At 43.2% G+C, this 22,017-nt stretch overlaps 1 protein-coding gene across 2 annotated transcripts in view; it reads right to left on the reverse strand.

The window, feature by feature from the left end:
- Positions 1–4,536: 4,536 nt before the first annotated feature.
- Positions 4,537–22,017, reverse strand: part of DRG2 (developmentally regulated GTP binding protein 2) — a 48,112-nt gene continuing 30,631 nt past the window's right edge. For both annotated transcript variants that reach the window (XM_033963787.1, XM_033963786.1), the window contains 6 exons: positions 20,248–20,345; positions 16,740–16,816; positions 16,502–16,590; positions 14,963–15,021; positions 9,556–9,609; positions 4,537–5,174 (listed from right to left, as the gene is read on the reverse strand). In XM_033963787.1, the coding sequence (XP_033819678.1) occupies positions 5,088–5,174; positions 9,556–9,609; positions 14,963–15,021; positions 16,502–16,590; positions 16,740–16,816; positions 20,248–20,345 (464 nt within the window). In that variant the 3' untranslated portion in view covers positions 4,537–5,087. The remainder of the gene's footprint in view (positions 5,175–9,555; positions 9,610–14,962; positions 15,022–16,501; positions 16,591–16,739; positions 16,817–20,247; positions 20,346–22,017) is intronic.

Here is a 22,017-nt window from a genome sequence, read left to right on the forward strand (position 1 = left end):
ATTAAAAAAAAAATTAATTAAATCTAAATAAACTAAAAACTTAAAAAGGCAAATCATTTTGTTTAGTTGCCACAAAACACAGGATCCCAATACACCGAATGCTAAACCAAAAAGATGGCTCTTACCCACTGATCTGAATGTTACAAAGGATAACTCACCCTTGTACCTTTCTAAGCTGCACCCGAGCAGGCCGTAGCTTTATTAATCACAGCGAATAAATGGAGTCGGGGTTGGGGTTGACAGGCTCTCACCCGCTGCTCCTTTGCAAACAGTTTTCCAGTGGAACCAACCCCTGCAGAAGGCATCAAGGAACATCTCGGAAGGGATTCCTGAGGTTTCATCTGTTAAATTGCTCTTTTATAAGGTTTCTTGAATCGGGGTCTATTTGTGGACCTTGATCACTGCAACACCTCGTGCAAAGGCGTCTGCCACCTTCAGATACTTGAGTCAGTCTCTTCAATTGCAATCCAGCTTTTTTTCTGACTCTTATTGTTACATTGTCCCTGGTTATTGGAAACCTTCAGATACAGAGCACTGCAGTTACATTCATTTATCGTCTTAACCACATTTACCCTCTCCTCGTTGACAATCAGAGGCTACCTGTTGCAAATAAAGTTTAAATTTAAAGGCTTTAGTTTCTTGTAAACTTGCTAGGAAAGGCAATTCCAGGCTGCCTAGGGCTTATTTACCCTCTCCCAGCATAAACCTCCCTCCTCCTGTGGAATTTCTGATTAGGAAACACAGTTCTTTCAGGCCTCTGACCTTGATCAACACTGATTTTGGCCACAGCAATGGCTCTGCCTGTGACTTTCTGTTTTATTCCTCTTCTGGCCTACTGAATGTCTTGCTTCTTCCCCCCCCCTTGTCATTTTCTATACACCTCCCAGAGAACTCTGTTCCTTAGACAAGTCACTCTTAGCTGTACCCTTCTCCTCCACTGCCAATTCCAGACTTTGTTCCTTTCATCTAGCTGACCCCTGTGCCTGAAATAAATTACCCCTTCCCATACCTTGCTTAAAAGCAGACTGAAAACCCTTTTTGATATAGCCTTTAATCCTTAACCTTACTCCTCTGCCCTCCAACCCAGCCAGCTGATTAACCCTTCCCCTTAACTGTATCCTTGACATCCTGTTTGTCTGTCTTGCCCATTTAGATTATAAGCTCTTTCAAGCAGGGACTGTTTTCTTACTCTTTGTGACTCTGTACAGCGCTGCGTGCGTCTGGAAAGCGCTATAGAAATAATTCATAGTAGTAGTGTGAAGAGTTTCAGTCTTTAGGAAGCAGAGCTGCGCTTGTGATGTCATAATGCCTCATTCCACCAATAAGAGCCAACCTCAACAGTGATGTCACAATGGCTTTATTGTCCTGTTCTCCCCTCTGCCTTCCAACCCAGCCAGCTGATTAACCCTTCCCCTTAACTGTATCCATGACATCGTATCTGCCGGCCAAGATTCCAGGTAAGCCATGAGACGCTGGGGAGGAGGAGAGGCACTGGCTGACGAAAGGCAAATCCTATGGGCAGGCAGTCAGCTGGTGCCAGTGCCTCCTCTTACCTTCCAGCACCCCCTACTGGCGGCTCAGGGCCCCATCTGGAGGGCCTTCGCATTCGCGGACATCAGTGTCATGACATCATGCATGCACATGACATTAACATCCATGCACTTCCAGACGCCCTCGAGCCACAGCCATGTTTAGTGTGCCACAACTTTGCAAAGTTTGCAAGACACTGGTTTAGATTGTAAGCTCTTTCGAGCAGGGGCTGCGTACATCTGGTAGCGCTATAAAAATAATTAATAGTAGTATATTGATTACTCATGTAAACCATTCTGTTACAGCTATAATAAACATAAACCTCAGATTCTACCCCCACCCAAGGAGCTGGCTGCTGATTACAGGTGTGAACAAAGGCTGACTTCTGCGATAAAACAGAGAATGGTGAAGTTTCTGGAATCTGGAAGATCACATGACCGGAGGCAACATAGATTCACTAGCCAGGTCTTGTCAGACAAATGTGATCAATTTTTTTGACTGAGTGACCAGAGAATTGGACAGAGGATGTGTGCTAGATGTGGGGTATTTAGATTTTAGCAAAGCCTTTGACAGTGATCCACACAGACGTATAATAAATAAACTGAATGCCCTCAGGATGGGCCCCAAAATGACGGGCTGGGTCAGAAACTGGTTGAGCGGAAGACGACAAAGGGTATTGGTCAACGGAGATTGCTTTGAGGAAAGGGATGTCACCAGTGGTGTGCCTCAATGTTCTGTTCTTGGGCCTGTTCTTTTTAACATTTTCATAAGCGATTTTGCTGAAGGGCTGATAATTCTGGAGACTGCACCTTCAAAAAGATATAAAAAGGATGGAGTTGGACCAGAGGAAGGCTACTAAAATGTTGTGTGCTCTTCATCAAAAGCATATGGGGGCAGACTTAAAGATCTCAATCTGTATACTTTGGAGGCAAGGCGGGAGAAAGGAGATATAACAGAGACGTTTAAATAACTATGTGGCATAAATACGCATGAATAGAGTCTTTTTCGTTTGAAAGGAAGCTCTGGAATGAGAGGGCATAGGATGCAGTTAAGAGGTGATAGGCTCAGGAGTAATCTAAGGAAATAGTTTTTTTACAAAAAGGATGGTAAGATATGTGGAACAATCTCCCAGAAGAGGTGGTGGCGACAGAGACTGTGTCTGAAATCAAGAAAGCCTGGGATAGGCACGTGGGATCTCTTAAAGAGAGGAAGAGATAATGGTTACTGTGGATGGGCAGACTGGATGGGCCATTTGGCCTTTATCTGCCATCATGTTTTTATGTTTCTAAGGCTGCTGTCTCCAGAAATGCTATGGTCTTTCTCTGCAACCATGCAGCTTGTCCCCTTTTGGCCTCAAACTATGGCTTTTGTTTCCAAATTAGGAGGAGAACGTTTCCTTTCCCTACCCCAACTGGACACTACATTGCCTCAGAGAACATTAAGGCCTGTGGCTATGGCCAAATGTCAAGACACATGTTTAGCTCTGCTGCCAGAATTCCCAATGTAATATTCTTAAAAAAACAAACATACAAGAAAAAAAAAACCCCAGAAAACACACTGGAACCATTTCCTGCCACCCACAGGCTCAAATCATTTGCACCTGTGAATTTCAGTTCAATAAATAATACTCAAATGGATTAAAAACTATAATATTATCCGATGTAGTATTTTTTGTTACCATAAATGACTATTTACTATGAATCAAGGCAGCTAGGGATTTAGGGAATCAGGTCCAGTCTGGGACTCCTCCAAACACAGCTACTCTTGGGAATGAGAAACACGATGGCAGATAAAGGTCACATGGCCCATCTACAGTAACCATTATCTCTTCCTCTCTCTAAGAGATCCCACCTGCCTATCCCAGGCTTTCTTGAACTCAGACAGTGTCTGTCTCCACCACCTCTTCCGGGAGACTGTTCCACACATCTAATACCCTTTCTGTAAAAAATTTATTTCCTTAGATTACTGCAGAGCCTATCACCTCTCAACTTCAGCCTATGCCCTCTCATTCCAGAGCTTCCTTTCAAATTAAAGAGCTTCGGCTCATGAGTATTTCCATCACATAGGTATTTAAATATCACTATCATATCTCCCCTCTCCCACCTTTTCCTCCAAAGTATACAGATTGAGATCTTTAAGTCTGTCCCCATATGCCTTATCGTGAAGACCACACACCATTTTAGTAGTCTTCCTCTGGACCGACTCCATCCTTTTTATATCTTTTTGCAGGTGTGGCCTCCAGAATTGTACACAATATTCTAAATGAGGTCTCACCAAAGTCTTAGACAGGGGCATCAATATCTCCTTTTTTCCTATTGGCCATACCTCTCCCTATGCACCCTAGCATCCTTCTAGCTTTCACCATCACCTTTTCAACCTGTTTGGCCACCTTAAGATCATCACATTCAATCCCACCCATGTCTCACTCTTCCATTGTGCACATAAGTTCTTCACCCCCTAAACCAGGAGTAGGGAACTCCGGTCCTTGAGAGCCGTATTCCAGTCAGGTTTTCAGGATTTCCCCAATGAATTTGCATGAGATCTGTTTGCATGCACTGCTTTTAATGCATATTAATTGGGGAAATCCTGAAAACCCGACTGGCATACGGCTCTCGAGGACCGGAGTTTCCTACCCCTGCCCTAAACTGTACTGCTCCCTCGGGTTTTTGCAGATCAAATGCATGACCTTGCATTTCTTAGCATTCAATTTTAGTTGCCAAATTTTAGACCATTCTTCAAGCCTCGCCGGGTCTCTCTTCATGTTATTCACACCATCCTGTGTCTTAGAAAGCAGTACAGCAATACTTAGTGGTGAATATCTGCCTGACAAGTTGTGACTACTCAGAGGGGGGCAAGTACTTATTTTTATTCTGTTGCTACAAATGTTTCTTTTTTTTTTTTTAAATAAGTGCTGAAGTGGGTCCGACTATAAAGTTTGCAAGCAGATTTGTCATCTCAAGGACATGGATGGACCCTACCTCGTAGATTTTTTTTTTTTTTTTGGGGGGGGGGGGGTGGAGGGTTTAAATCAGAATGATTTGATCATTTCCCCAAAAGTATATTTTGCCTATACGATAACTAGATTCAGTAGAAGCAAAATGATGGCTTTAGTGAAAAGGAGTCTAGCTGGTGCGTTACCTTAGCCAGAGCCTTGACAATACAAAGTGTCCCAACTGCCATCTTTCAGAAAACATTGTGGAGGTCAATGACTACTGAGGGGGGGGGAACCTCCCATCACCAGCACAAACCAAAAGAATTTGCAGACTTATCTCACTGCTTAACCTGCGGCCAGGTCCAATGTTTATTGTCAAGAAAGACATGCATGAGTGAATCTGAACGTTGCAGAAATTCAGATGAGTGCATCTAGGAGTCGTTATTGACTCGGACCCTTGCAAAGAAATACTTCCAGCTTTCAGACAACGTATTCAAATCTTGTACGAGGCCTCGTAAAAACTCCTCTCTCGCAGGAAGGTCTGAGCTGTTTTAGGAGCATTAGGAAAAGCGGAAACTCAAAAGAAAACCGGAAAGGTTCCGAAGGGAGCGTCGGTTCCTGTGGGTTATTTCTTCACAATCTGGATGACATCTTCGTGCTCTATGCCATGAGTCAGGCCAACTCTTTGAGGGCTGTATTTCGTGCTTGTGCCCTTGAGAAAGAGAAGAAAAGCATCAGCGCTTGCTGGAAAAGATTTTGTCAAAACTGGCACTGAACTTTCTACCCAAATAAATACTTCTGGGGGATTCTGTGCAAAAAATTTAAATTCTGTGCACCAGAATCAAAATGTGGCAAAATTCTGCAGCCTTTATTTGACCCCATAACACCATAGAATCAGCACCTTTGAGTAATCATTTATTGAAGAGATAACACAGAAAAACATTCAGAATTCCTTCCATCATGTTCTAATTTTCTCCTGGCTCCACCGGTCTTTATCTCTCCCCCCCCCCCTCCCCAAACACAAACACACAGACATTTTCTTCCTCTCAGCTTCTCCCCAGATTAAAAAGCCACCCCCATCCTAGCTTCCTCGCCCTTCCCTCCCAGCAAGACCGTCAAGCTCTCTCTACTACAATCGCATCCCCATACTTGAACTGCCAGCTGCTTTTCTGTTTTTTTGATAAAAATGTTATTAGTTTATAAACTACAACAGTGGAATACATTTGATTGAATACAGAAAAATATTGCAGAGATTACACCATTTTATACAATTAGTATATAGTGCCATAACTTTACCCACCCACCCTTCTATCAATTATTAATAATACAATACAACTTTATTTACTACATTGATATGAAGAATTAATATCAATTTCTCAATTACCTCTCCCTCCCTCACCCCGGATGTGTAAGGAAAAACTTAAAGAAGAATCATAAACCATTAATGTGAAGCAGCAAATAAAGCCAATTGACTCCCTACTTTGTTAAATGAAACACTTGACCCCAAACATTCTGCATTCATTCTCTCATATTTGTATGTATTACATACATTTGTCTATCATGGCTTTTCCAATTTCTCGTGATCAATTGAACAGCTATTCCAGGAAAAGACGGCTTTTATATTTATCAAGGGGAGGTTTAACGTGTAACATAGTAACACAAATTATGGTTTCATATGTAAAGGGACTATCCGATTCTAAAACAATATTTATTTGTCCCCAAATTGACTTTCAGAAACTAAATAACAGTGGACAAAAAAATAACAGATGATCTAAAGTCCCTCGATCAGCATCTATTAGATTTGGAACTATCTAATTTCTGCAAACGAACTGGGGGTCCAGAAAATCCTATGGTTTTCTTATTTCTCCTTGCAAGACCCAAGCTTAGGGTTACCAGATTTCCCCAGACATGTCTGGGGGTCCGGATGGCTTTTCAAAACCAGCACTTAGGGCTCCTCTTACTAAGCTGCGTTAGGGCTTTAACATGCGTGCTACAATGCCACGGGCGCTAGACGCTAACACCAGCATTGAGCTGGCGTTAGTTCTAGCCGCATAGCGCAGGGTTAGCGCACGCTAAAAATGCTAGCATACCTTAGTAAAAGGAGCCCTTAGTCTAGGATTTGCAAAGCTTCCCGTCAAAATCGCATCGCGAACAGGCATCCACGCATGCACGGGTGACTTCATTGTGCTGCATCTGAACATGTGCAGATGCCGTCTGGGGGTGGGAGGGTGGAACACGGGCAGAACCTACCCAAGCTTTCTTTGCACTAGCTTAACTGCATTTCTACTCGGGTTTGGCCTCTCTATCTCTCCCTCCCTGTTAGCGACCACTTAAGTGAAGACTGTTCCCCTCCCCCAATAAGTGAACAGCTGAAAGCCATGTACAGGGCCATGGTGAGACCTCATCTGGAGTACTGTGTGCAATTCTGGAGGCCACATTACAGTAAAGATGTGCGCAGAATTGAATCGGTTCAGCGGACGGCCACCAGGATGATCTCGGGGCTCAAGGGTCTCTCGTACGAAGACTGAACAAATTGCAGCTCTACACTCTCGAGGAACGTAGGGAGAGGGGAGACATGATTGAAACATTTAAGTACCTCACGGGACGTGTCAAAGTGGAAGATGATATTTTCTTTCTCAAGGGACCCTCGGTCACAAAAGGGCACCCGCTCAAACTCAAGGGCAGAAAATTTCATGGCGACACTAGAAAGTATTTCTTCACAGAGAGAGTGGTTGATCATTGGAACAAGCTTCCAGTGCAGGTGATCGAGGCAGACAGTGTGCCAGACTTTAAGAATAAATGGGATACCCATGTGGGATCCCTACAAGGGTCAAGATAAGGAAATTGGGTCATTAGGGCATAGACAGGGGGTGGGTAAGCAGAGTGGGCAGACATGATGGGCTGTAGCCCTTTTCTGCCGTCATCTTCTATGTTTCTATGTTTGAATCGGCCTGCTGGTGAGCTCGAGTGAAGCAAGTGGATTCAAGCTGCAGTCGGCCCCTCAACACCGATCACGGAACCTGGAACAGGCAAGAGTGTCAAAGAGAAGCCAAAGGTTTGTGAGATGAGTGTCCAGGGGTGCTCCCCCATTTTCCTCACTCACTCTTCTCCTTCGGCTGCCCGCACTAAGGCTGCTGCTCTTCATTTTCCAGCCCATGCAGTCATCACGGCCCTTTCTTTATGCTTTTTCAGTTTGGGACTCACTGACTAGCTGCCGACATGGCTGGTGCTTCCTTGTGGCTGTACAATGCTGACGCTGCTTCCTGGCTCCCATGCAGTGAAATGAATGGGAAAAAGAAGGGTTAAATAAAAACACCATGGGATGGGTGGAGAGGGGGGAAGGGAAGAGGGTGTGTTGGGAGGTACTTTATCATGTTTGTATTGTAATGATAATTGATTGTTGATTTATTTGAATTTATAGATCTACAATGTATTAACTGAGTTGAGATGATATTCTTTGCAAGATTTTTGTTATGTATATTTTATTTTTAAAAAACTCAATAAAAATTATTGAACATTAAATAATAATAATAATAATAACAACTTTATTCTTATATACCGCCAACAATCTTGCGACTTCTAGGCGGTTTACAATAAAGAGAAACTGCACAGACAGCGAATTACAGAGTATAGCAGTGTACATCTGATTATAACAACATTAATCGTGATAACAACAGTTCGTATGCTGCAGGGCCATGCGGCTTACAAAGAATTAGAAAAATTCCGTAAATTGAATGGAGTATTCATAGTTAGTGATTAGGGGCTAACAGTTTGCAAGTTCGGTTTTGGGATGGTATTACGAAGGGGGGCTATTGTCCTGGTTCGTTCCCTAGGTATTTCGAGAACAGGTAAGTTTTTAGGTGTTTCCTAAATTCTCCATATTTGTTTGTGTGTGTAATTAGTTTTTCTAAGTCTTTGCCCCATAAGGCTGCTTGATACGATAGAAGTTGTTGATTGAAGCCTCTGCAATTCCCCCACCTTCTAGCACCAATATCTATCTTATCATTCCCCCCACCTGAGCACAGAGTATTGATGCACTTTCTTGTCTAGTTGGTCTGACTAGATTGTAAGCTCTTCTGAGCAGGGACTGTCTCTTCTGTGTTTTGATGTCTAGTAGTGCTATAAAAATCTGTAGTAGTAGCCGAAATGTTGCTACTCTTTGAGGATTCCAAATAACAGCAGCATTCCAGAATCTCAAAGAACAATAACAACATTCCGGAATCCTGACTCAATACATCAGGCTCCGTGTCTGGCAGTCTTCAAATCCAGACTCAATACCCATTTCTTTGAAACTGCTTCAGTTCCAAACTCCAACCCACCTGCTAATCCTGCTCTCTGTAATTCCCCCACCTGGGCACTATGTATTGATGCACCTTCTTGTCCAGTTTGTCTGTCTTGATTAGATCGTAAGCTCTTTTGAGCAGGGACTATTTCTTCTGTGTTTTGATGTACAGCGCTACGTATGTCTAGTAGTGCTATATAAATGAGGAGGAGTAGAAGGCAGAGGATGCGGTAAGAGCGGATAGCGTAGCTGGTTTTAAGAAAGGTTTGGACAAGTTCCTGGAGGAAAAGTCCATAGTCTGTTATTGAGAAAGACACGGGGGAAGCCACTGCTTGCCCTGGATCGGTAGCATGGAATCTTGCTACTCTGGGGATTCCGGATAACAGCAACATTCCAGAATCTCAAAGAACAATAACATTCGGGAATCCTGACTCAATACATCAGGCTCCATGTCTGGCAGTCTTCAAATCCAGACTCAAAGCCCCCCTTCTTTGAAGCTGCCTCAATTCCAAACTCCAACCCACCTTCTAAGCACCAATATCTGGCATATCATTCCTTCTCTTAATTCTCCCACCTTCTTGTCCAGTTTATCTGTCTTGACTAGGTCGTAAGCTCTTTTGAGCAGGGACTCTCTCTTCTGTCTAGTAGTGCTATAGAAATAATCTGTAGTAGCAGACTTGTGCTAATTACTCACATGTGACAAACTTACATTACTCACTCTGTACCTCATTTGGTAAACAGGACATTATTTAATTCAACCCATTTTTGTGTCAGAACAAAACCAGAAACCAAAGTACATGGCTTTCCTTACCCACACCAAGGCGTATTTGAACTGGCTGGCTAATGTCCGATGAATCCGATGGCACTGCAATAAAACACATACAAACCTCAAATGGCAGAACACCAGTAAAGTCCCTCTTGCTAAGCCCTGGCTAATCTGGCCGTCAGGAAACACAGTTTTCCAAAGCAATGTGTTTTTTAGTGGGGAAAACCGCCTGCATGTCTGCAGTATTGTCCCACTGACACTCCCCGAAACGGGCCTAATTTAATTCAAAGTCTTATATCCCGCCATTTTTAAACAATAAATTATTGTACAACAAAATGAAAAGTCGTGAGGAAATGATGTCAATAATCCAGCCGTGGGTCAATCATAGTAGAATAGTAAATGACGGCAGATGAAGACCTGAACGGTCCATCCAGTCTGCCCATAAGTTATACCCATTAAAAATACATGATTAGATTAAATTGTCTCTTCTTTGATATTTCTGGGCCGTAGACTGTAAAGTCTGGTATAGTACTAGGTTCCGAATGCTGACGTTGCCATCTAATCAAGCCATTGTGACATCACTGCTGAGGTTGGCTCTCAGGCATTGGTGGAATGAGGCATTATGACATCACAATCTCAGCTCTGGAATGTTGCTACTCTTTGGGTTTCTGTCAGGTAACATAGTAAATGACGGCAGATAAAGACCTGAACAGTCCATCCACTCGGCCCGTTAGTTATTCTCATTAAAAATGCATGATGAAATTCACTTGTCTCTTCTTTGATATTTCTGGGTCATAGATTGTAAAGTCCACCTGGGATTGTCCTAGGTTCCATCTAATCAAGCCATTGTGACATCACTGCTGAGGTTGGCTCTCAGGCATTGGTGGAATGAGGCATTATGACATCACAATCTCAGCTCTGGAATGTTGCTACTCTTTGGGTTTCTGCCTGGTACTTGGGACCTGGGTTGGCCACTGTTGGAAACAGGATACTGGGCTTAATGGACCTTCAATCTTTCCCAGTATGGCAGCTTTACGTTCTTATGTGAGCCAAGTATAGAACAATGAAGCCATTGTGACATCACAGACGAGGTTGGCTCTTAGGCATTGGTGGAATGAGGCATTATGACATCACAATCTCAGCTCTGGAATGTTGCTGCTCTTTGGGTTTCTGCCAGGTACTTGGGACCTGGGTTGGCCACTGTTAGGAACAGGATACTGGGCTTGATAGCCTTGCGGTCTGTCCCTGTATGGCAGCTCTTACGTGAGCCAAGTATAGGACAATTGAGCCAATGTGACATCACTGCTGAGGTTGGCTCTTAGGCATTGGTGGAATGAGGCATTATGACATCACAATCTCAGCTCTGAAATGTTGCTACTCTTTGGGTTTCTGCCAGGTAACATAGTAAATGACGGCAGATAAAGACCGGAACGGTCCATCCAGTCAGCCCATAAGTTATACCCATTAAAAATACATGATGAAATTCACTTGTCTCTGATATTTTTGGGCCGTCGACTGTAAAGTCTGGTATTGTCCTAGCTTCCAAATGCTGAATTGCCGTCCAAGCTTCCCGTTGTTTGCAGGATATCTACCGTAAAGTCTGGCCAGTAACATCCTCATGTTCCAAGTGAGTGGAGTTCCCATCGATGCCAACCCCAGCCCATCCTACACCGAATCACCACCTATGGAACACAGACTGTGCAGGTCTGTTCAATACCAGCCTTAGTTCTTTAATTTACAGCCTTCGTTTTCTAATTAGAGATCCTCTATTTTTATCCCACGCTTTTTTGAATTCCATCACCATTTTCCTCTCCACCACTTCCCTCGGAAGGGCATTCCAGGCATCTACCACCCTCTTCGCGAAGAAGAATTTCCTAACATTGCTCCAAAGTCTTCCTCTCTGTAACCTCAAATGATGCCCTCTAGTTTTACCATTTTTTCTTCTCTGGAAAAGATTTGGTTCTATATTTATACCTTTCAAGTATTTAAACGTCTGTCATCGAGTGTACACTTTATTGATTGACAGTGTTTCGGCAAAACTGCCTTTATCAAGAGTCCAACATTCAAAATACTTCTGGTCAATAGAATGGCATAAATCATCCACTGAATATGAACTACATGGAGCTTCATTTCATATATGGATTTCATTATGCAGTTTATTCTATTGACCAGAAGTATTTTGAATATTGGACTCTTGATAAAGGCAGTTTTGCCAAAACACTGTCAAGTCTACAATTGCTTCTATCAATAAAGAGCACCTCGATTGACCCATGGCTGGATTATCAACATCATTTCCTCATGACTTCATTTTGTTGGCTATTGTCGTTGGCAAGGCTTTGTTGGCTTTTGCTTCAGTGTCTTCACACTGCACATCAGATAGTGCAAAGTCACAAAGGACAGGCTAAGCCATTAATGAAAGTAAAATCAGGACTGGCTCAGCCTGTTCTCCATGACCTGGAATCATCTGGTAATCCTGGGCAATCTGAACGTTCCATTTTTTGCTCTTCTCAACTTCTGGCTCATCACAACAAACTTAGACTTTAAAATGCTGAAAAGTAAGAATGTGACAAACAGTACCAGACATTCAAAAATTACTGGTTGCAAGACTTTTTTGGATAAGACTCTTGCATTTCAAACGGGTATGCAGCAGTCCTGGCTGGGCAAATGCATTGGTGAAGTTATGCCTTATGGTGCATTTCAAAAAGTAATTAAGTCAGCGCTGTTTGACAAATTTATTTCTTAACTGGGGGTACTATTGTTAGCAAAATTTTACACTATGTATATGTAAGAAACTTGTTGTATTTTTAATCATTTGTATTTCGCTGATTGTCCAGCCCTCTTCTGTGTAAACCGCCTAGAAATCGCTTGGTTATGGCGGTATAGAATAAAGTTATGTTATGTTAAAAGAGGAGGATAAACAGGGTCCAAAACTTATCAATCAAAGAAATAAAGAAAAAAGTGCCAATGTCAAGAGACCCAAAGAGCTTCCCCATGTGTCTTGATCCAAGAAAATGCTTATAAAGTGCTAGCCAGGTGGTACTATACTCCTGAAAGGTTGCATCATGTTTCCATCTGTCTCTGCTTTGTGTTGACGGTGTGCATCTCAGGAGGGCACATTTCTACATATCTGGCGGTCCTGTTCTTTAGTGCAGCCTTTCTGGAGGACGGTGGCTGAAAGGCTCAGTGGGCCTGGATCCTCGGGACTGTTTACTGGGTCTTAATTCTACTAAACCTTATTGGTGGCAAAGCCGTTTGCTAAGAGCAGGCCTTTCTGCAGCACGGTGCCTTGTTGCTTCTCATTGGAGGAGCTCTGCTGCTCCTACATTGAAGGATTGGCAAACTCGGTTGAGCCATGTACTACATATGGTGGCTGTGGTGTCCAGATGTCAAGGCCATTACGAGCGGCATCAGAAAGACTGGCGATTGATCCTGAATCAGATAGTGGTTTGCGTTGGCGATGCTGCGGGGTGGAATATGTTGATGAATAGTATTGTTGAAAGGTATGACGGTTTTGGAATGCCATACTTGTGGGGAGGGTGGGGAAGGGAGGGGATATGGTATGTTGGGAGACTGGTGGTAAACCATGCTCACTTTAGGATGAGATTAATATAGTCTACTGGTTTATTACTGTCTTCATTGTGTTGTATTACAGTGGTACCTCGGTTTATGAGTGCACCGGTTTGCGAGTGTTTTGCAAGACGAACAAAACATCTGCAAAATCGGTGCCTCGGAAACCGAGCATGGCTCGATTTACGACCGTCCCCCCCCGCAATCCGGCACCCTCCCCCCTGCGATTCAGCACCCTCCCCCTGAAATCTGGCAACCCCCCTGATGCGATTGGGCACCCCCCCCGCCACGATCCGGCACCCCTCCCCGACACGATTGGGCACCCCCCCGCCGCTTCTTACCCTCATCTGGGCACCCCGAAGATCGGCCTCCTCATCTGCTGGGCCTTGAGCATCTGCGCATGCTCAAGGCCTGAGAGTTCACGTTCTGAATGTGCCGGATCGTGGCGGGGGGATGCCCAATCGCGTCGGGAGGGGGGGGGGTGCCGGATCGCTTTGATAAACGAGCATTTTGGATTACGAGCATGCTCCTGGAACGGATTATGCTCGTAATCCAAGGTACCACTGTATATACTAATGCTAGAACCCAGTGACTTGTCTGATAAAATGATATGTAATCTTGTTTACAACAGTTTTTTTTTCCATAAAAATGTAATGATTAAAAAAAAGGAAAGAAAAAAGTGGCTACATCCAGGTAAAGGCTCTGGGAATCTGTCATCTGTGCTTAAACATAAGCCAATGTCATTTTATGCCCCTTTAATGGGTGTAAAAGGCACCCCGTAAAATTAGGCGATGCCTAACATATTCACAGTGCACGCAGGGACACACTTGTATGTAGAGCAGGAATTCTGAGGGGAGGAGTTTGGCTGGTGTGGGCGGAGTCACGATTTATAAATTAACACACTCACCTGCTCCTGAGGAGGAAATGCCAGAACCCACAATCTAGGTGTGATTTCTGCAAGTATTTTGTAAAGAGGCAAAACCAAAAGAAGCAGGTCAGTCCAAATAAAGTTCAATTTATTAATATCAGTGACCCAACGTGGCCACGTTTTGCCCACAGGCCGCATCAGGGGTAGTGACTGCAGGGGAGAGCAACAAGAAATAAAGCCCAGCTAATCAGCATTTCACTCGTCTTCACCTTTGAGCGAGAACTGCTGCCATTTTAAAGAAGAAACTTTGATTTGCTGTTTGATACAGAAGTGCCGTTTCAGTCGGGTCACTGATATTAATAAATCGGACCTTGTTAACTTAGAAAACACTAACTCTAAAAACACCTTTACAAAAGCAGAAGTATTGATTAAGGTTTAATAATGTCTGTTTGTGAAACCATCCCATGAAATGCAAACTCTGTATTGTAACATCTTTACAGAAGCTCATGTATTGTAGCACCATTACAAAGCTCATATAAACTGCTCTGAATTGACTCCCCCAGTCATTAGCAGCGGTATAGAAGCTTTCAATAAACAATTTGGACAGATCCTGGCATCTTATTTGTGTTGTAGCATTTTATAAAGAAGACATAGGTGCCTCTGTGCTTTTCCGCCCTTATACCCACGGTATTCAGAATGTTCCCAGCTGCCTAGAGCTGTCCTGGAGGCTTCCAGCCAGTGAGGAGCTCAAGATACCCACAAAGAATACGCCCGATACAGGCTGGCACGCACTGCCTCCACTATATGTCACTATCCTTCATGCGTATTCAGCCTGACTGGCTGGGGTCCTTCAGAAAAGGTCTTAGAACGTATTAAGGTGATTAACACAGAGCCAGGATAATATCCATCCAAAAGGCACAGCAATCAATGATCTGGAACTACGTTCCCTGCATGTTCTACTGCATGCTAGAACAGAAACAGATTGGAACCTCAAATCCCGGTACAACTCAGTCTCACCACATGTTCTACAGATGCTCCTCTTCGTAGGATGATAGCGTCTGTAAAGTCTGGTCTTTCTGCACAGAAAGAAGACAAAAGCAAGTGTTAGCCTGCATTTTCTATCAGAGAACACGTCACTTTGGCATTCAGCACTTTGCATTTCATTTTTCTTAGCGTCTCTGACGATTCTTGTGCATATTCCTAGCGACATCCACTAGACTCCCTTCTCTTCTATCCTTCCCAGATCCTGAACTCTGTCTTTTTAGGTACATCTTAAATCTCAAATACTCCAAACTGGTATCCCCTGGTCATCCATACAGAACCTTCTTAAAGGCACAGTCTAATAAAAATTGAACCAATTGGCTAAATTGGCTCTTTCCACCTCCACTCGAAGCTTGCACTAACATGCGAGGGCTCTACCTGCACATAATTCCATGAAAGACTGGCTAACTCATCTCTGGGCTGCTTCTGTGAAAAGGTCATAGTAACTTCATCTATTACAGTTTGCTTCTAAAGAGGAAAACACATATTGTAACTTCTTTACATAAGAATAGCCTTCCTGGGTCAGACCAATGGTCCATCAAGCCCAGCAGCCCATTCTCACGGTGGCCAATCCAGGTCACTAGTACCTAGCCAAAACCCAAGGTGTAGCAATATTACATGCTATCAATACAGGGCAAGCAGTGGCTTCCCCCATGTCTTTCTCAATAACAGACTATGGACTTTTCCTTCAGAAACTTGTCCAAACCTTTCTTAAAACCAGCTAAGCTATTTGCTCTTACCACATCCTCTGGCAACGCGTTCTAGAGCTTAACTATTCTCTGAATGAAAAAAAATTTCCTCCTATTAGTTTTAAGAGTATTTCCCTGCAGGTGATTGATTCGCACCTTAAGGGACCTCTCTGGCTACATTTTACCTTTGAAATTTTAAAATTCGGGTTGGCATACTGCTACAGAATACGTTATACTGTGGAAGACCAAACCGATATTATTTTTATACATTGTTTTCTGTATGACGACTTTTGCCACAACTAACAATCTTGTGCGTGAATAAGTATTGGGGAAAGTAAGATTCCATAGGGGCTCATGAGGTGATTAAGAATATGTAGAGATCTGTTTCCATGCTGTCCATCCACTCAGTGGCACCGCCCCCCTCCCACGTACCTCTTGAAACATTCGCTGGCACAAGCGTCATCTTCCATCTGCTGCTCACAATGGCTTCGGCTCCCCTTTGACGTCGCAGGACCAGGAATTGATGTCAGAAGGGAGCCGAGGCCAGAGCAACCAGCAGGTGGAAGATGGTGCTCACGCCGGAGAATGTTTTAAGAAGTAGCGGGGGAGAGCGCTCAAGCAGCGAGGCGAAGTGGGGGGGAAGAGCAGGAGGGGCCCACGGTGCGCGAAGCAGGGCGTTAACGCACCGGGCACCTACCTCCCTAGCTACACCACTCTATGCAAATACATCTCTCGTGTATTCATGAGGAAATATCTGAAAACCCAACAGGGTCGCAGTCCACTAGGACCAAGCTGGGAAACCCTGGTCTAAAAGGTTCTTCCTTACGTCCTCTCTTCTTGGTGTAGATACAGGTCAGTGCCAAATACTCCCAGAGCATCTCGAGCAGGAAGTCCAAGTTCAGCTTCATCCCACAGCTGGAAGAAAGCACCAAGAACATAACAAAATTAATACACAATTCCCTCTCACAAACCCGAGAAAATACCCCTTTTTCTTCCAGCCTCTAATGGAGAGACTGGAGGCCTACAAGGAAATCCCAAAGCGGGGCTATTCACCCAGCTCTCACCTGACCACCACGCTGTTAGATCTCCTAGCCAGGCGATCTACCTCCTCCATAGAGATCTGATCGATTTTATTATAAACCTGAAGCAAAGATGGAGAAGATGACTAAAGACAAAAGCCTATCCAAAAGAAAAGCAATGCTAGAAATTCTGATCAGCTTTACATCTGCTGTGTTTCTTCTTCTTGGTATCTGTACTTTTTCATCACGTGGCCTTTTTCAGCTATGATAATGGTTTGAGGGGATTTAATGGTTGCTACCTCTCCTACTCACTAGTTCTAAAAATGTCAAGTGTTTGGGCATGGCCTACTTGGGTAAGCAGACAATGTAAGAAAACAGTACAAAAATCAATGACGGAGCAGATACAGGACAAGAACATAGAATACTTGTGCAGTTTCTGCCTTTGAAACTACAAAAACCCAATTTTACGGAGTCTCAGGCATTAGAAAGGGGAAAATTTACAACTGCCTGTACTTTTCACTCCATCAACATTGCCGCTTGTTCTTATTCTCTGAAATTATCCTGGGAAAAACAACCATATAAATGTTTTCTTAGGCTTCCACGGCTGGCATCACGATTGTAGCAGGTTTCCGGGTCTCGCCGTGTCTGTGTAGAAAGAACCGACTTTTCAGCCGTCATGCTGTGGCTTTCTTTAGAGTATGCCGTGAGGTCTGCAGGGTACAAACTTTCCCGCCAAAAATTCAAATTTCTTGGCTCACAGACTGCCCTGTTCTCAATCAGGTCCGTGCACACTGCAGAGCTCACACCATACCCTGAAGAAAGCCACTGCATGATGGCCGAAACGTCAGTTCTTTCTGCAAATGAGCACAAAAATGTGAAAACTTAATATGAATCCAGGTCCAAATCTCACTCTCAAAACACCATTACCTCTACATGGGGCAAGTACTGTTTCACCTCTGGATATATTCTTGAAACACATCCTCTTCCGGGTCGTACTTGCACGAGCAGACTGGGAAGGGTAGTGCCCAAGAAAAGGATACTGGGTTTGGAATGGCACTGACCCGCCACTAAACTCTGCTGTTTAGTTTTCCACTCTGAAACGTCAGAGGGACCAGCTAAGTTACTCTAAAAACATGGTTGCTTTTTGTTACAAAAAGTACATATTTTATTTAAAAGAAAAAGGATTTCAGTTTTTATGCATTTACGTCCTTTGTATTATTTTATCCTGCCAAGCATAAAGGGAGAAACAATTAGTGAAAACGAACCTACTGTACATAGCACAAAAACAAAACAAAACCCCAAATCTGCCACATTTAGCCAGAAGAAAAAAAAGACAATCCTTCAATGAACTAAATACACAAACAAACTCTGCCAAAGAACACAAAATACTTTATGTTCAAACATTTTATTAAAGGAATAGAGTAAAAATATAAATTATACAGAAAGATATTATTTACAAATAGTAAATAATTCACAAATGTTAAAATTCTAATCCATATATTATATAAAATTCTATCATTCCTTCAAATATTTTATATAATAAGCCATAATCCCCCCCTATCCATTCCCCCATTTCCTCCCTTCCATCCCATAATCAATTCCCCCTCCCCGGATGAAAGCTGACAAAAATAAAGAACTGGAATGTAATTTAAACAACCTTAGCTTCAACGTAAATCAATGAGAATTAAACTTCTTGCTCTAGGTGAAAGGTTTTGAATATATGGATCCCAAACTTCCATAAAAAGACAAGTTTTTCTAGACGATCGCTGAACCTCCCAAATCTCAAATAAAAGTTCTTCTTCACTGAAAGGGTGGTTGATCGCTGGAATAGTCTTCCACTTCAGGTTATTGAGGCCAGCAGCGTGCCAGATTTTAAGGCCAGATGGGACAGACATGTGGGATCTATCCACAAAGATAGATAGGGAGGGTCATTAGGGTGGGCAGACTTGATGGGCCGTGGCCCTTATCTGCCGTCTACTTCTATGTTTCTATGTAAACGATGCAACTGGTTCCTCCAAAGCCAGAAGCTTGGAGATTCTTTCTGTAGCCAAAATTGCATAATACACGCCTTCTGAAATAAAAGACATTTCCCTTGGCCAAATACCCCACAAGCTGCTGCTTTACCAAAAATGACTCCCCTTGGAGAACCCACAACAGGACAACCCCATAAAGAACCCAAAAATAATAGGATGGCAGACCAGAAAGACTTGATTAGAGGACACAGCCAAAACGCATGAGATAATGTGCTAAGATCCTTATCACATCTGATACAAATTGGAGAATTTACCAAACCCGCATGAAAAGCCTGAATTTGGGGAAAAATTTTTTTCCTCCCCCACAAAACGCTTTAAAAAAAATCCCCAACAACTGCCTTTTAGAGGAACTACACTAGCTACCTATTCCCAAGCAGATATGTTACAAACATTGCATTCCTCTGCTCCCACTTGTTTTCATAATTTGTGGGAAGTTTATCAACCCGCAAGAAGCTTGAGATCTGCTGGGGGAATGTTTAACTAGTTTAAAGGAAGACAGATATTTAAGATTTCACATAACGAGGGGGGGGGGGATAGGATGATCTAATTAAACAGTGGTATATTTCAACTGATTAATGGATATAACAAACAAGGTACATATGTATGAATAGAAAAGGGGGTAAATTTATTGGAAATATGTTATTATGAAATATTGGGGATATATGTAATATGATGAGATATATTTGTTGTGCATTAATTTATATAATAAAATGAGCAAAGAGTTTGAGGAAGAAAGGGTGGGGGGAGGGATAGGGTAATGTAAGATTAATTGTATTATGAAAGAGGGATGTCTAAGTATGTATATGTTTGGATAGATTATTTTGTTGATATGGGAAGGGATGGGAGGTGGGTGGGGGAATTAAAACATGTATAATAACATTGTTTAAGAATGTCAAGTGAGTTATGTGAATTAATTGTAATAATATTATTGTACACTTGTTGAAAGAAATAAAAAGGAATAAAGATTAAAAAAGATTTCACATAACGAATACTATCTTTTCCATTGTTGGTAAATATCTTTGGACTTCCATCCCAGGAACAATGAGATTATGCAAAAATCATACGTCATTTAAGAAATGATGAAAAACACAACTATTCGTAGACGCCTTTCTCTAAACTCAGTGGGTTTTGCTGTTTTTGGATTTCAGTAAACTTCGGTACTAAGGGGAATCTGGAACGATGAAGTTGATTCAATTGTGTATTTTGGTACACCGCTTAGATTAAAGCAGTTTATAAATTTGGAAAATAAATAATTAAATACCCTTACTTATCATGACAAAGATTTCCGATTACTCTTAACAAATTCCATTTCATATGAGCACTTAGAAAGTTGCTGAAAACTTATCTTTTTTTTCTAAATTTTTGATAAATTAGTTATTTCTGTACTCTTCATAAAACCTATATGTTTTCTTTTCTTTAGTATAATCTTTTGTAAACCACATAGAACTTATGGTTATGAGGTCTAGAAATTTGTTGTTATGTTAAGATGTCTAAGTCAAGGGCAAAACTCTGGTACTTACATAGAGACACGGCATGTAGACTCTGTTCCCAACAATCACATCAATGAAGTCATCGGGACTGCAGTCTTCTCGAAACAGAACTTCAGCATTGAACATTTCTGAGGTGGGCAGGGTTAGGGATCACAGAAAAACTAGGCAGACACCCTGTTACCTGTAGATAGAGGACAGCCTTTCGGTCCAAATAAATCAAGCCTGAAAGAGTATGACATGTCCTATCTAATATAATAAAGCCCTAAGCGCGCATGCGCACTCCCACCTGCGTGCTCCCGTTTTCCGTGCACTGTAGGGACTTGTCGGCCACGGCTGCTCTTGCCGTCTGAAAGATGTGAACTGGCCAGGGCAACATCAGCGGGGGCCGGAATGGACTTTAATTCCTGCCTCCCAGGCTTTTCCTCCTGCTCCGGCTGGGCCCACGTAAAAAAAACCAAAAACCCCCAGAGCTTGCTTCGGGTCCAGCAAGGGCTGCAGGTCCTGAAACCTACCGATTCAAGCAGCGTCTGCAGCACTCTACACACGCTGCTTCGGGGCCTTCTACTGCCTTGATTTGCTGGGCAGTAGAAGGCCCCGAAGCAGCAGTGTGTAGAGTGCTGCAGATGCTGCTGGAATCGGAAGGTTTGCCGGGACCACGGGTAGGGAAGGGAAGGGAGGGGGGGCAGTAAGGGACTAAGGGAGCCAGCCAGACCACGGGAAGGGAAAGGGGGGTAGGGGAAATGCTGCTGCTGCACAGGGAAGTGGTGTGGGGGGAGGGAAATGGAGGGGGAGGGAATGCTGCTGTGGCTGCTGCACAGAGAAGTGGTGGGAGAGAAATGCTGCTGCATAGGAGGCAGGAAGAGAGACAGATAGATAGAAAGAAAAGAAAAAAGACACAGGGGCAGGGAGAGACACAGAAAGACAGACAGATAAAGGGGGCCAGGGAGAGAGACAGGCAGCGGGAGTGAGAGAGAGAGACAGAAATAAAGACACACAGACATATATTCTAGCACCCGTTAATGTAATGGGCTAAAATACTAGTTTCTTGAATAAGAACATAAGAAATGCCGCTGCTGGGTCAGACCAGTGGTCCATCATGCCCAGCAGTCTGCTCACACGGCGGCCCTTTGGTCAAAGACCAGCGCCCTGAGACTAGCCTTACCTGCGTACATTCCGGTTCAGCAGGAACTTGTCTAACTTTGTCTTGAATCCATGGAGGGTGTTTTCCCCTATGATTGACTCCGGAAGAGCTGTGTTCCAAGCAAAAACGGAAATAGGATGCTGAGCTAGGTGGAACTAAAGAACTGCGACAGTGGACCATACTCATATCACAGAAACAGAGAAAAACCATATGGCGTAATCTCCCTTAGATATCTCATGTCCTCGCCCATGCTTTCTTGAATTCAGAAACAGTTTTCGTCTCCACCACTTCCATGGGGAGGCCATTGCACAAATTCAACCACCTGTCCGTGAAAGGGTATTTCCTTAGGTTACTCCTGAGTCTGCCCCCTCTCACCTTCATCCTATGTCCCCTCGTTCCAGAGCTTTCTTTTAAAGAATGACACAGGGACAAATTTTCCCCATCCTCGCGGGATGTCTCTATCCCCTTTTCGTCCCTGCCAGCTCTGTCCTCATCTGCAGAAGCCTTAAGCACTTTAAAATCATTAAGTGTTCAAGGCTTGTGTGGTTAAGGCAGAGCTTGCAGGAATGGGACAAAACTCGTGGGGACAAGACAGGGATTTCCTTTTAAAGGACAAAGACATGCCTCCTATGATTTATGCCAATAATGGATTTAAATGC

Source organism: Geotrypetes seraphini, chromosome 11 (assembly GCF_902459505.1).
Source record: "Geotrypetes seraphini chromosome 11, aGeoSer1.1, whole genome shotgun sequence".
NCBI classification, from domain to species: Eukaryota; Metazoa; Chordata; class Amphibia; order Gymnophiona; family Dermophiidae; genus Geotrypetes; species Geotrypetes seraphini.